At 59.3% G+C, this 17,227-nt stretch overlaps 10 protein-coding genes and 3 non-coding genes across 13 annotated transcripts; 5 read left to right on the top strand and 8 right to left on the bottom strand.

The window, feature by feature from the left end:
• Positions 1-81: 81 nt before the first annotated feature.
• Positions 82-161, top strand: LOC62_04G006107. Its single transcript is given in 2 exon segments — positions 82-117; positions 126-161. It is a non-coding gene; the product is annotated as a tRNA-Thr (tRNA).
• Positions 162-582: 421 nt separating this feature from the next.
• Positions 583-669, top strand: LOC62_04G006106. Its single transcript is given in 2 exon segments — positions 583-618; positions 633-669. It is a non-coding gene; the product is annotated as a tRNA-Arg (tRNA).
• A 20-nt stretch (positions 670-689) lies between these two features.
• LOC62_04G006105 lies at positions 690-788 on the top strand. The gene is made up of 2 exons: positions 690-726; positions 753-788. It is a non-coding gene; the product is annotated as a tRNA-Ala (tRNA).
• A 226-nt stretch (positions 789-1,014) lies between these two features.
• LOC62_04G006104 (uncharacterized protein) lies at positions 1,015-2,047 on the bottom strand (the record flags this gene model as incomplete). Its single annotated transcript, XM_062772672.1, has 3 exons — positions 1,015-1,532; positions 1,579-2,001; positions 2,038-2,047. 3 exons carry the CDS (start codon positions 2,045-2,047, stop codon positions 1,015-1,017), a joined length of 951 nt encoding a protein of 316 aa, XP_062628656.1.
• Positions 2,048-3,343: 1,296 nt separating this feature from the next.
• On the bottom strand, positions 3,344-4,461 carry LOC62_04G006103 (uncharacterized protein; the record flags this gene model as incomplete). Its single annotated transcript, XM_062772671.1, has 3 exons — positions 3,344-3,913; positions 3,960-4,225; positions 4,260-4,461. The coding sequence occupies 3 exons, from the start codon at positions 4,459-4,461 to the stop codon at positions 3,344-3,346; spliced, it is 1,038 nt and encodes a 345-aa protein (XP_062628655.1).
• Positions 4,462-5,371: 910 nt separating this feature from the next.
• Positions 5,372-5,736, bottom strand: LOC62_04G006102 (uncharacterized protein; the record flags this gene model as incomplete). Its single annotated transcript, XM_062772670.1, has 2 exons — positions 5,372-5,538; positions 5,574-5,736. 2 exons carry the CDS (start codon positions 5,734-5,736, stop codon positions 5,372-5,374), a joined length of 330 nt encoding a protein of 109 aa, XP_062628654.1.
• A 437-nt stretch (positions 5,737-6,173) lies between these two features.
• On the bottom strand, positions 6,174-6,598 carry LOC62_04G006101 (uncharacterized protein; the record flags this gene model as incomplete). The annotated part of the gene is made up of 2 exons (XM_062772669.1): positions 6,174-6,445; positions 6,502-6,598. The coding sequence occupies 2 exons, from the start codon at positions 6,596-6,598 to the stop codon at positions 6,174-6,176; spliced, it is 369 nt and encodes a 122-aa protein (XP_062628653.1).
• A 430-nt stretch (positions 6,599-7,028) lies between these two features.
• Positions 7,029-7,298, bottom strand: LOC62_04G006100 (uncharacterized protein; the record flags this gene model as incomplete). Its single annotated transcript, XM_062772668.1, has 2 exons — positions 7,029-7,198; positions 7,256-7,298. The coding sequence occupies 2 exons, from the start codon at positions 7,296-7,298 to the stop codon at positions 7,029-7,031; spliced, it is 213 nt and encodes a 70-aa protein (XP_062628652.1).
• A 478-nt stretch (positions 7,299-7,776) lies between these two features.
• Positions 7,777-9,128, bottom strand: LOC62_04G006099 (uncharacterized protein; the record flags this gene model as incomplete). The annotated part of the gene is made up of 4 exons (XM_062772667.1): positions 8,963-9,128; positions 8,634-8,920; positions 7,839-8,575; positions 7,777-7,801 (listed from the first exon to the last, which is right to left on the bottom strand). Exons 1-4 carry the CDS (start codon positions 9,090-9,092, stop codon positions 7,777-7,779), a joined length of 1,179 nt encoding a protein of 392 aa, XP_062628651.1. The 5' UTR covers positions 9,093-9,128.
• A 244-nt stretch (positions 9,129-9,372) lies between these two features.
• Positions 9,373-10,842, bottom strand: LOC62_04G006098 (uncharacterized protein; the record flags this gene model as incomplete). The annotated part of the gene is made up of 1 exon (XM_062772666.1): positions 9,373-10,842. One exon carries the CDS (start codon positions 10,840-10,842, stop codon positions 9,373-9,375), a length of 1,470 nt encoding a protein of 489 aa, XP_062628650.1.
• A 1,920-nt stretch (positions 10,843-12,762) lies between these two features.
• On the top strand, positions 12,763-13,908 carry SPBC1773.06c_1 (Zinc-type alcohol dehydrogenase-like protein; the record flags this gene model as incomplete). Its single annotated transcript, XM_062772665.1, has 3 exons — positions 12,763-12,930; positions 12,970-13,359; positions 13,417-13,908. The coding sequence occupies 3 exons, from the start codon at positions 12,763-12,765 to the stop codon at positions 13,906-13,908; spliced, it is 1,050 nt and encodes a 349-aa protein (XP_062628649.1).
• Positions 13,909-13,981: 73 nt separating this feature from the next.
• On the bottom strand, positions 13,982-15,642 carry LOC62_04G006096 (uncharacterized protein; the record flags this gene model as incomplete). The annotated part of the gene is made up of 7 exons (XM_062772664.1): positions 13,982-14,223; positions 14,259-14,569; positions 14,605-14,853; positions 14,894-15,071; positions 15,178-15,250; positions 15,289-15,393; positions 15,444-15,642. 7 exons carry the CDS (start codon positions 15,640-15,642, stop codon positions 14,064-14,066), a joined length of 1,275 nt encoding a protein of 424 aa, XP_062628648.1. The 3' UTR covers positions 13,982-14,063.
• Positions 15,643-16,184: 542 nt separating this feature from the next.
• LOC62_04G006095 (uncharacterized protein) lies at positions 16,185-16,688 on the top strand (the record flags this gene model as incomplete). Its single annotated transcript, XM_062772663.1, has 1 exon — positions 16,185-16,688. One exon carries the CDS (start codon positions 16,185-16,187, stop codon positions 16,686-16,688), a length of 504 nt encoding a protein of 167 aa, XP_062628647.1.
• Between the last annotated feature and the right edge of the window lie 539 nt (positions 16,689-17,227).

The following is a 17,227-nucleotide window of genomic DNA, read 5'->3' as shown; positions in this document are numbered from 1 at the left end:
CGCTCGCTGCATGGAACATGCTTAAGAGCATGCAAACGGGCCGTCGAGCACGGCAGGACAGCAGCATCCGCTGCCTGTTTGGCCCGTTTAGCTCAGTGGTAGAGCGCGTCACTCGTATTCACGATATGATGAGGTCGGTTGTTCAATCCAGCCAACGGGCATTAGCTTTTGGCGGCAGGGGGAATAGGAACGAGGTCGGTGATTGGTCAAATGGCAGGTGCGAAGTAAAGGGTTTTGGGAGATGAAGAGCTATACATATGACAATGCTGAGAGTGGATCAGCCATATGGAGTGAGTACACGTTGCACGCGGCGGTGCAGTGATCCGCGCCACGAAAGTCGATCTGTGTGCGCATCTCGTCCACACACGTCACGAGACACATGCCACACCTCCATCCGCATCCTCCCAAACGACACTCCAACCGCAATCCACACCGCCCAAGCACTCCTCCGCCCAAACCAAGCGCCCCTACACATCTACACATGTCAGGGGCATGCGTCCTCGCACCAACCTCGCACCTCAGGGCAACCAGCGCCGCCCAACCGACCACTCACGACCACCCTCCCTCCTCACCAAACACCAAGGTCGCGTGGCCCAATGGCAAGGCGTATGACTACGACTCGTAGAGCGGTAATCATGAGATTGCGGGTTCGATCCCCGTCGTGGCCTAGCACACAGCAGTGCATCTCCGGGCGTGTAGCTCAGTTGGTAGAGCGTGTCATTAGCACGAGGTACTGCGGTACTACTACTTACTTGACAAGGTCTTTGGTTCGATTCCTAACTCGTCCAGCTTTTGCTGGTGCTCCTGGATGAGGTTTTGATCCGCGGGAGTGTGTGTTGGGAGAGGTGTGTTCGGCGAGCGAGGATACGGGGAGGTAGGCTGGTGTGAGATGAGTGGCTAGGATGAAGCTCATGGTGGCAGGTGGTCTTTTGTGCTGCCCATCCAACTCGTTGACTTCACACATTTCATAGACGCAATGACTCCTTGGCATATAGCCCCATCCCTCCCTCGCCGTTACACAAGACCCTTGTCCTTGAGCTCCTTGCTGCTAGCGTACGCCTCCTTGATAGTCTCGGTCTCATCGTCGCCCTTCCAGAAGTGCTCCGCCACATCGGCACGGCCAAACTCCGTGAGACGCTTGTTGAGCTCCTTGGAGAGCCACACCGAGCCACCAAGGGGGCGGTGGTAGATGTTGAGCTCGGCGATGCGGCCCTGGTCGTCGATCTGGAGGGTGGTGAGGCCGCGCATGGCCATGCCGTCGAAGCCCGAGAGCTTCCACTCAATGTACCTCCTGTTGGTGTCGTTGCGGACCTCGTGGTCGAACACGAGGTTCTGGTAGAAGTTGCTTGCCTGGTGCAGGACCTGCTTGGCCTTGTCGACGCCCCAGATCGTCTGGGTGATGGCCGCCGCCTGGAACTTGATGTCTGGGTGCAGCGCCTTGGCGAACTCGTCGCCTGACTTGGCGTCAAACGAGTTGGTCCACGCCTGGTCCTCGACGTTGCCCTCGGTGATGTGGGCGTACGAGTCGTACACTAGACAGCGTTAGCGAGGTGTGCTGTGTGAGGGCGGAACACTCACCAGGGTAGCCGGTGGGCGGGTAGGCGGCCTCGCCGGCCGACTGGTAGTCGGTCCAGAAGTGGTCGGCGAGCTTGGGGAGACGCGTCTTGAGCTCCTTGGAGAGCAGGATGTTCGTGCCGAGGATACGGTGGTGCACGGCAATGTTGGTCACCTTGTCGTTCTCGGTAGTGAGGATGGTCACGCCCTGGAGGACGAGGCCGTCGGCCCACTCGCCCGTCCAGTCGAGGTACGTCTTGTTGCCCTTTGTGGCCTTGTCGGTGATCTTGTACAACGTGTAGAGCTCGCGCGCGGCGTGGAGGATGGCACCGACGTTGTCAGCGCCCTGGATGGGCTTGACGAGGAACACGGCCTCGAGGTTGACGTTGGGGTCGAGCTTCTCGAGGAAGGAGGCAGGGTTGCCAGTGATGGCGTTGGCAATGTCGGCTGGGGGTGAGCTAGGGAACCAAACGCTTCACTCACTGGCAGCCATTGTGAAGTGCGACAATGGAAGGAGTGGGTGGGGATCGAGGGCACCATCCCACGCCCCCTTATGTACGTCGCGAGCAGAAGCAGCAGCCCACTTCCCGCTAACTGACAGAACCGAAAGCAACCGGCCGCGGCCACCACACAACCGCTGCCACAAGTGCTCTGACGCGCGGTGTGACGACAGTAGGCGCGGATGTACAGTCATCTCAGCTTATCATCATGACGCTGGGCACAAGGTCCGAGGCGCGGGGGTGGTGGGGTCCCGCCGCCTTTTCCAATCCCAGGGGTTGGGCGCGGCCGGGTCCCATGCCATCTTGCACCGCCGCACGTCGTCCCCTGGGGGAAAGCAGGAGTGAAGGCGCATTCACAGCCTTGTGTTTCGAGAAACAGTGGATATCGATCCCCGAGGCCAGATATCTGGGCGAGGCCGAGCTCCTGGCGAGATAAGCGAGCGGACCTCCCTCGGCGCCGAGGCACGCCGCGGTGGCCCCGCGACGCGCGCTACGTGTCTCCAGCTTTGGCCTGCGGCGAGAGGGGCACTAGTGTGGTCGTGGAGCGGGTATGATGCATGCGGGGTGGTGAAGATCGTGTAATCTTGTCGCCGTCACGTCCACTGCAGACGGATGAGTGTGGCGGGCGTCGCCGCCGTCGATGTTACTCCGTCTGCTCCGTCGCTACTCGGCCGCCGCACTGTGGGCATTCCTCAAATGGCCTTGAAGACCAATGCACAAGCGAGAACCGCTGCGTCAGATGTTGGAGGGCTCACAGCGCGATAGTGGGGCAGCCTCGGCGCTGTCATTCACAACGGCATGATCTCACCGCCGTTACCATCATCATGCCCACTGATCACGCCGCGACGAGTGGCACCAAGTGGCGTCCGGATGATCTTGGGGCCGCCCCCGTCTTTTCGGAGTCTGCGAGGCACTCACAACCGGCGAGCGCCTCCCCCACCTCGTCTTGGCGATGGGTGGGGTGAGGACGTGCTTGTTGGGAAAGACGGGTGAGTTGAACGGGGGCCCGTTCAAGATTCCCTGGATTGACAGATTATCGCTATCGTCATTGCTGTGAGTGGACGGTCTGTGTTGTTAAGCGAAGTGAATGGGCCTTGGTTTGCGGCGGATAGCGCGCGGCTTATAGTTAGGCGGATAATAACATCAACCTTTGATGCCTCTAATCTCCAGATTCTATCAAACAAACTATGTAATCGCGTCACTGAGCGCGCTCAGCCAACAACAACACTGTCCACCTTCCCGCTCCTCCCTTCACCACTCCGACAGTCTCCCCCGTCTCTCGCTTCCTCTTATCCTACAGATTCCTCGCGCTCTCCATCTGTCTCCCACTCGTCGTCGGTGACTTCGCTGTCGGCCTCTTGGGCCTGACGAAGGAGTTCGTTCCGATAGCAAATGGCGTCGAAGTAGATCGAAAGCTCGTCTCCAAACCTCAGGGACCTCTTGAGATCGGCCGGGACTTCGTGCTTGAGGAGGTCCTCGTAGTTCTCCACCTTGTACACCTCCTCCTCGTCCCAACTGCTGAAGGAGAGGATCGAGAAGTTTTGCTTGGCGGCACGGAACAAGATCGCATGGTCTCCGAGGGAGAAGTCGTTTGCATTGAGGAAGAGGAGTTCGAGTTGGTGGGCGGCCGGGGACAGGATGAAGCTCGCGAGTGCTCGGCAGTGCTCGGTTCCGAGGTTGCATCCGCTGAAGGCGAGCTCGTGCATGGAGTGCTTGTTCGCCAGCTCGGAGAGGAGCAAGGAGAACTTCTGCAGGGACACGGTGCTCGAAAAGTCGTTGCCGGAGAGGTTGAGGGAGGTGATCGACGACTCCCTGACGTAGGTCAGGACTCGCTCCATTTCCTCCTGTCCAAAAGCCAGCTGTCATAGTCAGTATGGGTGCACTGCGGGACCAGCCAGGACCTACCTTAATTCCGTTGTTTGGCAGTTCGAGGATGTGGAGCCCGGGGAACTTGGACGCAAACTTGAGCGCAAGGAGCAGGCCGCCATCCCCAAGGCTGTTGCCGTTGAAGCAGATACGGTAGATAGAACTGGGGTCGGAGTGGATTGCAGGACGGCCAGGCTTTGGGAACATCATGTCGTGGAAGATGAGGGCAATGTTGTCCGGGCCAAGTGGGACCCCACGCTCGGACACCATAGAGCCCTCCATGACGCCACCGAGGACAGCAATATCTGCGGGTCAGCTCTGAACATGATGGGTGCTCACTGTTCCGTGCGACCTCGTTGGAGACGTAGGCAATGCCTTGAGCATCGCCGGGTCGACCATGCCAGAGGTTGCCTGCTGGACGGATAAAGCCGAACCACGCGAAGGCGAAGATGATGCCCACATGGGCCGCCACTATGGTGCCGGCTGCACAAGAGTAGAACATGGCCGCGAGGAAGAGGTAGAGCGACATGGTGGGCGACATGGTACTGTTGGGTGGTAGTGGTAGTGGTAGTGGTAGTGGTAGTGGTAGTGGTAGTGGTAGTGGTAGTGGTAGTGGTAGTGGTAGTGGTAGTGGTAGTGGTAGTGGTAGTGGTAGTGGTAGTGGTAGTGGTAGTGGGAGTGGGAGTGGGAGTGGGAGTGGGAGTGGGAGTGGGAGTGGGAGTGGGAGTGGGAGTGGGAGTGGGAGTGGAAGAGAGAGTGAGAGGATGGGGTGTTGAAGGATGACAAGTGTTGGCTTTAAGCTGGGCGAAGCTGGTCTCAGGTGCGAACGAGTGTGTCTGCCCGTCACGTCTGCGCACCATCCCACCGCCTCAAGTCACGTATGTACAAGCGGGCAACGCCCCTGTGTGAATCCTTCTACCGCGTGGACTTGTGTGTGTGTGTGTGCCGCCCACACGCGTCGACGCCTCATTGTACAGCCCTCGTGCTGACAATGAGGGGCGCAGCAGGCAGGTGTCACGCCAAACTTCCAGCAGGCAGCCAGCCCGTGGTTGATGCGTTGCTGGTCACTGACTCCTTGTTCCACACTGCGATTCTGGTGCAAACAAGGAGGACGCATTTACGTTTACAGCACACGACGTAAGTGGTGTGAGGCGGAGATGTGATGAGCCGAAAGGGACATTTGTGGGTAGACAATCCGGCGAGTGTGTGGGATGCAATCTGCGTCGGCGTCCGAGCAAAAAGTACCACACACACGACATCAACACGGCAATCCACACAAACTGGGATGTCCACACACCTGTCAGCATTTTTTATTGGTAATTGATGATCTGCTGCGTTACTGGAGACACTGGGATGCATGGTACACAGAAGACTCGCGCCCAACAAACAACCCTACGACAGCAGTACGCCCACGTCACACGCCACAAACGCCCGTCATCTGCCCGCTCAAACTACTGCTGTCCCATAGCGCGGTAGTACCACGACGCGTCGAGCGCTAGCTCATCCTCAGGAGCGCCCTCGCCCTCTCCCTCCTCGACGGACTCGGCGGCTGCCCGATCGCGGAGGAAAGCCTCCGGGTCCTCGTCGAAGCGGATCCAGTGGTCGTAGTATTCGGCAACTGCCATCAGCTCCCACCACCAGAAGGGGACTTACAGCGCTCGTCCTCGTGCTGGGGGAGAATGTACTCGTGGAACTGGATCCACGGCGCCACGGAGATGTAGCAGATGACAACGAAGGTGCGCGCCGTCAGCATGGGGGTTGGGGCCTGCGTCTCGAACTCGGGAGGAGGGGGAGTCACGGGGCGACGGAGGGCCATGGTGGGTGTTGGGGTCTGGTGGTGTGAAGGCGAGAGCGTGTGTGGAGTGGAGAGCGTGTGTGGAGTTGAGAGCGTGTGTGGAGATGAGAGGAGTGGTAGGGAGTGAAAAGGAGTTGGGGGGAGAGAAGTGGTGGTTATGTGTCACGAGGCGTTGTGGTTGGGGTGGTGACTGGCGGTGGCAGGGTTTGATGTTTCCTCGCCCCTCGGCGGTGTCCCACTGATGCCGCACATGCACAAACAAACATCCGTGCACGCTTTCACGTCTTGATCATAGGAATGGGCTTATTCACTGGAGCACAGACAACATGACGTCCAGGGCCGCAACCACGCGCGCGTAGGGCAACGGACGTGTCACCAAACTGTTTCATCTATCAACATATGTATTGTGTCTACAGAGCCGGTGCCGCCGGGGCACCGACGAAGACTTGAGGATTGCTTTAGGGCGACCCCATGACCTCGCCGGCATTTTCTACTTCCGTTTCGGACTGCTCGGCAGAGCTGACAGAGGCGGTGTCGGTTGGGTACTCGCACAGAGTCTCCTCATCCTCCATAGCAGCGTCGCTTTGCACAGACCCAAAGGCCATCTTGAGGAAAAGGTGCAGAACGCAAGGGAAATCGTCGTTGCAGAAGGTACACAGGAGTGGGTCGGTGGGGATGGGGGGCCCGCCGACTTCCACCATGTCCCTGTACAGCTCGGACGCGACCCGGTCTGGGCATGTGAGTTGGTATCGGCAGGGAGCAGCATGTATGTACGTATCCACTCACAGAGGTCACGGAACAGGTCTTGTGTCGCGTTAGCCTTCGAGTCGAAGTCGGCCTGGGACGAGTCACCCGGAGACGCTGTGGGGTTACCGTTGAGCATGTTTTGTTGAGTGGGTCGAGGGAGGTGATGAGAAGACAATGAATTGAAGGTCAATTGCGGAGTTGGTTGGAGGAAAGGGGTGAACGAGGGATATTGACCTGCGATGATAGCCCTCATCAGCGCTCCGACCTGATGACAGCCTGTTGATGGGTTTAGGCCGGCCACAGTTTTGATGGTGCAATATCACTGATGGCCACTCTATGTTTTGTTGCATCAAGGTAATCGCATTCCCATGCACTGTTGACACTGTTTGCAGTTCGCAGTGCTCAACGAGGTGCACCATCAAGCATAAAGCGACATTATATAGGCCGTGGCAGCACCGCCACGCGCCACATGCACCACAAATTTTGCCATTCATCACGCTGAGACTACAGAATCAAGAAGGCTCAAGGAGCACTTGGCCCCGACAAAGGTGGAGCTTGAGCCCTAACTAAGCCTTGGCATCGTCGGCAACACGCGCCGAGTCGCCCTCAGCATTCCCAGCGGCCGCCTCGTCGTCCTCGGGGTTGGGAGCAAGGCAGATACGGGTATATCCCACGCCGGGCTCGGGAGGCGGGAAGGGGTTCACCATGCCGGTCGTTTGCAGCGGAAGGACGTCGCCTGGGGGTCAGCCTCGTCACATGGAGGGACTTGCGAATCAACGCTATGATCTCCAACTCGACAAGGCGAGAATCTCGTCGAGGGTGACCTGGGGCCTCATGTTCGGTTGTGCTTTGGTTTTGCAGCCTCTGGAGAAAGAGAGAGAGAGGAGTTCACCAAGTGGTCTGGTGGGGTGAAGTGGACAGAGAGAGGACAATGATGCTGAGAGATACTTGATGCATATATAGTCCCTCCGGCAGCATCAGTCATGTAGGATGTTGTTTGTAATGGCCCGAAGCCACATGTGTTGTTCCATCACCACTCGCACAAGGGACACAATCGACTGCCCGAGCTAGGAACAAGAGCATCACAACAATCACAAGTAGCAACGAGATGCTGCATACAACTTGACCTGTCACGGGTACATACGAGGCACCTCCATTATTCTTCTAACTGATGACTTAACACTTTAATGACTTGCTGGCGTGTGGAGTCGTCTTCGGGTTCCCAATGATGAAGGTCGAGATCCTCCATCCAGTTCTCCATCAGGGAATCGAACCAATGGTCGAGGTGTACGACTTCCTCCTGGCTCCGGCTAATCAACAGGGCAGTCGACTTAAGCGCCTGTGGGTTTTCGGCCTCGCTGCGCAAGCGAGCCCACTGGTCGGTGTTAAACGCCCCTGGGTCGCCGGAAGCGTGCCGCGCGACGAGAAGGCGTACCTCGTATGGGAGCTTCATAAAAGGGAACGGCTTGGTGGAAGGTTCTGCCCTCACTTGGGTCTCCTGCCCCTCCGAGTCGTTGTTTAGCTTGAGGCCTTGTAGGTCGGGGTCTGTGGTTTCTTCCTCCAATGGCTTGGCGTGGGCAACCATTCGCAGGGAGGGCAAGGCTCGACGCGTTGCGGTAATGATTCGATTGTGCAGGGCTTCGTTGCGGTCACACGTCACTGACGCAAAGCGAAGGAACTCCATTGCGGCGGAATCGTCCTCTGGAATACTCCATGTGCCCCCTGAGCGGAAGCTGGAATCGTAGGCGTGCGTCACGTATCGAGAGACAGCGCGTATAGTGTAGTTGTATGTAAGCATCATTGACAAGAAGTAGAACCCCTTGTCGGTGAAGTCATTGTTGTCGAGGTAAAGCACCTGCAGATTGCTGGCGGCCGGGGACAAGGCAAAGAGCGCCAACGAGATGGCGTGCTCCAGACCAAGTCCGCAGTACTGCAGGTGGAGCTCTTGCATGGGTGGTGGGCGTGGAAGACGGGCCCACGCCTTGAAAAGTTCTTGGAAACTCTTGGGGTTCACCGACATGTCGTTGTTGTCAAGGACGAGGTAGCGGAGATTAGATTTTGCCAGTTGCGCCGTCAGCACGGCAGCCGCTTCACGGGGCTCGTCGTAATCAAACTGTGTTCCGCGTCGTCAGCCCAGCATATTGAACGATATGCCAGAAGGCCAAGCCCACCTCGATCATGTTGCCTGAGCAGGTGAGGCTTTCCAGGTTTGGGCTTCGGGATGCCAACCAGAGGGCGGTAGCAAAGCCGTCGTCCCCGATCAAGTTGCGGTTCATGTCGAGGTGGGTGAGTATAGACATGTCGACTTCTTCTGGCCCCGACGAGGCTGGGTTTGTGCAGTACCCGACGGGGGATGGGGCGGATAGAAAGCGGCTGGTGGCTCCCGGGCCAATAGACACTGTGGGTTCGAAAGCAAGGAGATGGCCCCCAAGGAATTGGTGACGACCGAAGAAGACCTCTGAGCTTTTAGCGATTGGCACGAGGGCCAGCTCACACGTACTGCGGTCCTCTACAGGAGTGATGTTGTTGAGATGACTGAGGGACTCTCGGAACCATGGGTGCGGTGGCAACTCGTATTCGTCAGTGCTCGTGTCCGTGTCGACGATGTCAACGGTGTTGTCTGTGTCCATGGTGCGTGATGTGATGGAGTGAAGGACAATGTTGAGTGACACCTCGATAGTTCGTGCTGTGCATGCAGTGTGTTTCAAGTGCGGAAGGACACGCACGGGGGACGCGGTCGAGGCGGTCGAGGCGGTCTTGGCAGGCCGGCCACCGTGCTATTTCGGGGGGGGTGTCAACTAGTGCGCGAGGAAGTGCGGCAACTATTGTTGCTGTCACGTGCTAATCAAACCACGACAATGCAGATACCAAGACTACTAAATATGTACAATCACAGACAATGAGCGGGTTCTAGTTGAGGAGGCTGTGAATGGAGGACACATATGCGTTGGCCTCAGGGGCGACGCGGTAGACCGGCGCGGGCCCAAGTGACGCGGCGAGGATCGAGTCCATCTCGCGCGGGGTCATGAGCACGATGAACAGGTCCTGACGGAGGAGGATATCCTTGCGGGCCTCATGCATCGCCTGGTCGTCGGTCATGTTCGGAGGCGGAGGGATGAAGCTGGCACCGTCGTCCGGGAGGTACGAAGGGGTGGGCGAGCGCAGCGGGGCATCGGGGCTCGGAGGCTGGACGCCAAGCGGGACGGCGGTCCCGGACGGGCTGGACTCGCGGTCACAGCCCTCCGACGACGACGATGCAGTGGTCGTCGTGCAGCAGGACGAGGTCGTCCACCCGGAGGAGCTCGAGTGCGAGGAGCAGGGCGCGTTCGGCTCGGCGAGGAAGCACAGGCACCCGGAGCCAGAGTGCTGGTCGTACCACCTCTCCTTTATGAGTCCGAGGCGCTCGGAGTGGCTCGCGTTGGGGTTGGCAAAGCCGAGGCGTTGGCCCAGGAGCGCGCGAAACGCGGCCGGAAACTTGAGCGGCTCTGAAGGCGAGCTGTGGGCGCGGAGCACACGCACAGCGTAGAGGATGAACGTGAACCACGCGTGCTCGGGGGCCGTCACCTGGTCTCCGGCCGCAGCGAGGCACGAGGGGAAATCGTGAGCGAGGAGGTTTGCGAGGAAGACGGGGTGCGAGAGCAGGCCAGCGAGGGGAACCACGCGCGAGTACGGACCGTGGTCCAGTCCACGAGTGTGGTAGAGCTCGCCCGTCGTCTCGACCGCGATGCACTGCTCGTTGAGCATGACGATGCGCGAGAAGCAGCGGTTGTGGAGCACGACGCTGAAGAAAGTGCCGAAGGCCTGGCGCGCCGACAGGAGGTGCACGAGCGACTGGACGAGCGCCTCCTCGATAAACATCGCACGCTGGGGCGTCACCGGCGTGGTGATGGAGCTGCTGTAGTGGTCCGCCACGAGGGAGATGATGACCTCGTCCGTGCGGGAGTCGACCGTGCCGAGGACAAAGTCGGGGCGGGTCTTGGGGGTGTACGACACGATGTGGAGGGGGTAGTCGTCTGCTCTTGTCAGCTCGGCTTGTTCGCCATGGACTTTCGACTCACAGTACAAGTTCATACGGTAGTGCAGGTCCACCTGGATGAGCGTGTCGGCATACGTCTTCGCCTCTCCGTTAGGCCAAGTGGCGCCAGGGCACCTGGCCTCGTCGATCTTGTCGCCGTGGGACCAGAGGCGGCCTTCGCCCGGCTGAGCGACAGCCTCGAGCATGACCATCAGGCTGTCGACCGTGCAGAAGGCATAGTGGTCGTCGTTCGTGGCGAAGGGCGTGAGACGGCGGCAGTCGTGCTGGCCCAGCGCGACCTCGAGGAGGAGGCGGCGGTCAAGCGTCGGCGGGACGCGGTTGTCGAGCGACTCGAGACCAGGCATCTTGGCTGCTTGGTCGGGAGATTGGTGAGGAGGAAGTTGGCATTGGAGGGGGCCAAATTATACTCGTCGAGAGCATTCATCTTGATCACCAGCTCGCGGGGAGACATGATGGAGGTATGAAGGCTGTTGGGTGCGGGTGGGTGATGGTGTTGTTTGTGTGGCGGTGATGGTGCGAGGATGTGAGTGTTGTGCGACGCCGAAGTGGTCGCCACTGAGTGATGCTGGTTTGACAATGCGTCGAGTCGGGGAGGTGCATTGTTCTCGGATATTGACGAGAGCTGTCGATCATAGCTATGCTTCATGTCCCCCTGCGGTTACCATCTTGCGTCGCTGAGCTCGTCACAGTTGGAAGTGGTGCAAGGCGCAGCCGATTCAAATATGCGCTTCAGACGACTACATCGCTGTAGGTGTGTCGAGGGTAGGATTGTGAGACTCATTAGCCAGATCCCAGTTCAGTACGTAGAAATGTGACACTTGACAGCTGTTCGAAATGGTCTGAAGTCGACACGAACAGCTCTACCGAAGACGAGACGGCACCGAAAGACCGCAGGGCAAGCAGGAAGGAGAGAGAGGGAAAAACGCTTATTCGATCTTTCATTTCAGCAGTATAAACGCTCCGTAGAAGCTGGTACTCACAGCCTCAACTGACATTTTCAGGTTTCGTTTTGGTCGAGACACGATCTGGCAGGGAAGTTGAGAAGTGACAAGGCGACGGGTTGAGAAAGTCGTTGACAGTGGCATTCGTTGACCGTCGGGCCTCAGTAAGCCATTCGTCGGCCTAGAGGTGGCTTGTTCATGCTCGGCACACCCGAGGCGTGTGCCCATGCGATACCCGGTCACGAATGACAACAGACACCGGACGTCCAGAGCTGCTGTCGTGCGTTGGTGAAGCTGACAGCGTGGACCTGGGCACGACAATCTCTGCCTTCGTTATTGCTCAAGGGCGCATGGTAACCGACGCGTGGAACTGTCGCGTCCCACGCTGAAGCTGACGATGCGTGGGCATGTGGGGTGGCCGGCACGGTTCGGCACAGAGGGCCTGTCTCGATCGCCATGCGCTGCGGGGCGTTGGCCGGGCCTCGGCGATGTCAAGCGGCGTCTGGACGCTTGCACCGCGGAGGTACACGGCAATCCGACGCGTCGTCGAGTGCGCCGTTCCTGTCTGTTCCTTTGGAGTACCCCGCGTTGGAACCAGCACCGTCATGTCCACGGTGGGTGCCACTTGTTGAGCCGCACTGTGACCGAGCTTTTCCAAGTCGTTTACGTAGTTTCCAACGCCTCCCCCACCCCACCCACTCATTTTCCAACTTCGCGCCCCCCCCCCCCGCTCCAAACAAGATTTTAGCGATACCTCGTCATCGTCATGACCATGACAAAGTCACGCTCACCTTCACAGATCCAGATCCGTCGGAGGCACAATCGACCTGAGCCAGGCGGACCGACGTCCGACGTGTCTCCCACCAGAGGAATCTCGGAGCCGATCTCGGCCCGCCTAGCAGTGATTGATAACCGCACGACGGCCGCGCACGGCGTGGATTGGCCCACGCGCCGAGCTCAGCTCCACCGCGTCACTGTTGAGCCATGCTGCATCGCAGATCCGGGAATAACGGTGCCATGGACGGCGCACGCACAATGACGAGGGGGTTGTTGGAGCTGACCAAGTGCCCGCCGGCGAAAACGTGCTCGGCTCGCTGACCTCGGCGAGCGGCGTCTCGTCCGTCCACTATGTACTGCATGCTACGCTGTGTCCATAACGGTCGCTGTGCATGGCGGCACGCAGGCCGCTTGTGTAGATGAGCTAGATGAGATAAAAGGACGTGGAGCACACTGACAACTAAGAACAACAAAGCAAGCAGCTCACAGCACTCACACTACACCGCACCACACAATCACACAACCACACCAGCACACGACACCACAATGGCCTCCATCCCCACCACCCAGAAGCAGTGGATTCTCACCCCCAACCCGGCAGGCGTTGGAGCGGTCGCGCTCGTCGACGGCCCCGTTCCCGAGCTCGGCCCCACCGACGTGCTCGTGAACATCAAGGCCGCGTCGCTCAACTACAAGGACCACATTGTTCGCCTCGTACGTGTCCGACATGCTCGTGTGCTAACTAACCCCCAGCCGACGCCCTTCTCGCCTACCGTCCCCACCGTCCCGCTCTCGGACGGCGCCGGCGTCGTCGTCGCCACCGGCGCAAAGGTGACGCGCTTCGCCAAGGGCGACCGCGTCGCGGCGCTCTTCTCGCCCCAGGCGTACACTGTGGGCCGGTACCCCGTCCCTGGGCCCTCTCTCGGCGCGCAGCTGGACGGCACGGCGCGCCCGTACGGCGCGTTCGACGAGCAGAGCCTCGTGCGCATCCCCGACTCGATCAGCTTCGAGGAGGCGTCGACGCTCCCCTGTGCCGGCGTGACGGCCTACAACGGCCTGTACGGCGTCAAGGAGCGCGCCGTGCGCGCCGGCGACTGGGTGCTCGTTGAGGGCACTGGCGGTGTCTCGCTCTTTGTGCTGCAGGTGAGTGGCGTGGCGCAGCACACGACTATGAGGATCTAGCTGACCCGCCCATCACAGCTCGCCAAGGCTGCCGGTGCCTCGGTCGTCGCCACCACCTCGTCCGACGCCAAGGCCGCCAAGCTCAAGGCCCTCGGCGCGGACCACGTCGTCAACTACAAGACTGACGCCGACTGGGGAGCGTCGGCGCGCGCCCTCACCCCCGGCGGCGTGGGCTTCGACCACATCGTCGACATTGGCGGCCATGCGACCCTCCCGCACTCTATCAAGGCGTCCCGCTTCGGCGCCACCATCACCGTCGTCGGCAAGTCCGACTACTCGCCCAACGCGCCCCAGGAGCCCGACATCACCACTGCCATCTACTTCCAGACCACGTTCCGCGGCGTCCAGGTCGGCAACCGCGAGCACTTTGAGGGCCTGGTTGCCAGCATCGAGGGCACCAAGTGGACGCCCGTTGTCGACAAGGTGTTCGAGTTCAAGGACCTCGAGGAGGCGTACAAGTACCTCGTTTCCGGCAGCCACGTCGGCAAGGTCGTCGTCAAGATTGACTAGGCGGCACCGAGCTGAACTATAAACGCATCATGTGAGGGTGCGATAGATACACACGATGCAATATGCAGTAGTGCTTTACATCTTGTCTAGGGCTACATCTGTCTATGCTGACCTCATTCCACTGAAGTAGCGTCCGGGCTCCGCGATTTGCCGACCTATGCCTTTGCACTGGCCTCTGCCTCCTTCGCCTCCGCGGCAGCAGCCGCAGCAGATTCCATTGCGAGCGCCTCAGCGTCCCTAAACTTCGGGTCCGTACTGTCACCCTGCGTCATAATCATGGTGTACACTTCTCCAATGCCCGCAGCGCGGAGCATCCTGCAGTGTCAGCAGTGTTCCCGGCTACCACTTACAAGTCGCTGTGGTCACCATCTGGCACGTTGTTCACCATCAAGCGAATCTCCTTCGGGTGCGCCGACAATGCCTTGTTGAGCCAGGTCCTCCCGTTCACCGGCACCATGCCGTCCTGCTCGCCCCACCACACCATGATATCGAGCTTGACAGAGACCTTGGGGTCCTGGGCATCACGGACGGACGCCGCAACGCTCTCGAGCTCGGCCTTGAACCACTCTGGGCCGGAATCTTGGGCGCCGCGATTCAGGCAGAGGAGGTACTCCTGCCCGATGCCGCTGAAGTCTTCCGCATAAAGATAGTCCATCGTCAACTGAAGTCAGCGACGCTCACAGCACGGACACTCACGTATTTCGCACTCGGCGCCCATAGCCTGCCCCTGGGAGCTTCGTCTTCGCCTGTTTCCAGCTCCTCTTCTGGCACAGGGATCCCATCGGCATCCGGATTTGGAACTGTCTGAGGAGCAGCTTCTGTCGATTGCGGTGCAGGCTGTCCGCCCCACCACGACTTGACAGCACCCAGCGCCGATCCAACTGCCCGGCTCGTCGCACCATAGGCATCCTCCATCGACTTGACCGCAGGGACGATATAGGGCAGCTGCACGGGTATCAGCGGTTGAAAGCAAGCGCCCACCCACCGTTATGTCCTGCGTGGCCAACACGCGACTCGGGACCCAGTCCAGCATCTGGCGGTATGCCAAAGGATCACTCGCCGGCAGCGGTGGCGACCATGGCGAGACAAGGTACACCGCCGGCGGGGGATTCAACCCGGTGAGAAAGATACCCGGGTGGGAAGACAACAGGCGGACCGTGCAGCTGCTCAGTGTCAGCATGTGAAGTTCCTTGGCGTCGTGCACGGGCATGCGGTGACTCCAACGTAGCACCGGCATGACGTGTGCCAATGCACACGACTCCGACTTACTACACGCCTGCCGACGTGGCAAGTACATGCGCGACCTTGACGCCAAGATGTTCGAGAACCGATTCGATCATCACTGTGGAATCAGTGCGAGCTCCACAATGGAGCACCTACTGCAGCTGGTGCCAATGCGATCCGCTAGAGGAACAGGTGGCACCGCACCAATGCCAGGCCGGTCGACCGTGATGAGACGCAGGCCAAACCCTGCCGCGAGCGGGTCTTGCGCGGGTCAGCGCCAGCGCCGCCTACGCACGCCCGCGGTTACTCACCCTGCGGCGCACTGAACCACCGGGTACATCCTGACGGCGGGACAAAGAGCACGGGGATGCCGTCTGGATCTCCAATGTCAGAGTAGGATACTGGGAGGCCTGTTCGCGGGCATTTTGGCAGCTTGCGGTTGAACTTGAAGAGGGAAAGGTACGCCTGCGGGTCGTTGAGCGGCGACGGATCTACTGTTAAGAGGGACATTGCGGCGTGGTAGGGGTCGTAGTTCTGTCGTCTATATTATGGGGGCACCACCGGCGTGCGTGTGGTGTACAGCTGTTGCTGTCCAAGCCGTCGTCGTTGTCGTTGTCGTGAGAAGAGTAAAGGAGTGAGAGAGTGAGATTGATGAACAAAAGTCACCAAAGGGCGATCACTGAGACGCGTCAACAACAATCGAGATCGACGGAGGCAAATCGACCCATTGCGCGTCATTGACGTCTTGGCCGACATCCTCGTCCTTTGTCCTGTTCATCTTGTCGCTCCCTCACTGCATCTCGTGAAGTCAATATCAGTCAACACAAGGTCCTGGGTTGTTCAGTAAACGCTTTAGGGACCTGTCAACCCGTAAGAGGCCAGTCACTCACCCCAACGTGGTTCTTTACAAACACTTGACGCTCAACGAGGCACAGTTCGCGAGTCTGGTTGCCGGCGCGTGCGACCAACATCGCCGGTTTACGCCCAGCTCGTCACCTCACTTCAGCCTTATCCAGCACCTGGTACTGTGCCCGCCCCCCTCAGAAGATACCATGGCCCCAGTCTACGCCGCCATGGAGGGTGCCGGCGACCTACTCCTCTTCCCCAATGTTCAGACACTCCGCCTAGACCATCACGACCACTGGAAGCCCGAGGACTACGCCTTCCGCCAGTACCGTGACGACCGTCGGGGGCGCACGCCTGGTCTCCCTCCTGGCCTGCCCCCGATGGAGCTGGCGCTGTTTGACTGCCCGGATGTGTGCATTTACGGCGAATTCTACGCCGTCGAAGCGCTGGCCTACCTTCCGTTGCGAAACTTCTCGGGCTCAAGCCTCACAGTCCACACAGGTAGCCTGGAAGCCATCACCTGGTCAAACATGCAGCGAGGGTGGCGGCGACTGGTGGTATACCACACAGACATCGAGGGGTTCCAGATGACCCCCGACTTCAAGGTTCTCGCCAGCCCAAGCGAGGGCTATGCACATCGAACCTATCATCCGACATATGCTCGTGTGGGAGGCAAAGCATCCCCCATACTTACCTGTCCCTCCGCCTGAGTGCCTTGTGTTCGACGACGACGCTCCACCATGTAAACTCTGCGGTGAGTACTCTCGCCATACGGCATCTGACAAGACTCGTAGGACGCAGGTGGGAGGGCTTTTGGGATGAGGCCGACGCATTTGCTGCTTCTCAGGGTGCCTCTGCCTAGAGTTAGGTGGCTGATCACTTGAGATTGAGTCGCTGTCGCTTTAGGGTGTTATCACAAAGCGGAGCACAAAATGGCTTATGAGATGACTTAGTCCTTCTCGTACCTTATCAAGTTTCGAGGTACTTTCTTGGGTTGCGTCCCCTCAGAGATCGTCAGATCACTGCAAGCCGCTCTGTCGCTATCGCCTTCACGACGTTGGCTGTCAAGATTTGGGAGGCATGCAAGAGGATGCGAAGCAGCATCGTCGCAAAACAAACTTGAAGGAGACGGGATAAAATGCAAGTTGTCCTCGTATGCCGTCACCACCTTCCCACGGCAGCAACAGAACTGGGAGCAACAACGACAACAACCACCACCCCCGCACGCGTCTTCTCGTCATTCAATTCA

The sequence above is a fragment of the Vanrija pseudolonga genome, chromosome 4 (assembly GCF_020906515.1).
Source record: "Vanrija pseudolonga chromosome 4, complete sequence".
Taxonomy (NCBI): domain Eukaryota; kingdom Fungi; phylum Basidiomycota; class Tremellomycetes; order Trichosporonales; family Trichosporonaceae; genus Vanrija; species Vanrija pseudolonga.
Note: the sequence above shows the minus strand (reverse complement) of the source record. Positions and strands in the feature narration are given on the sequence as shown.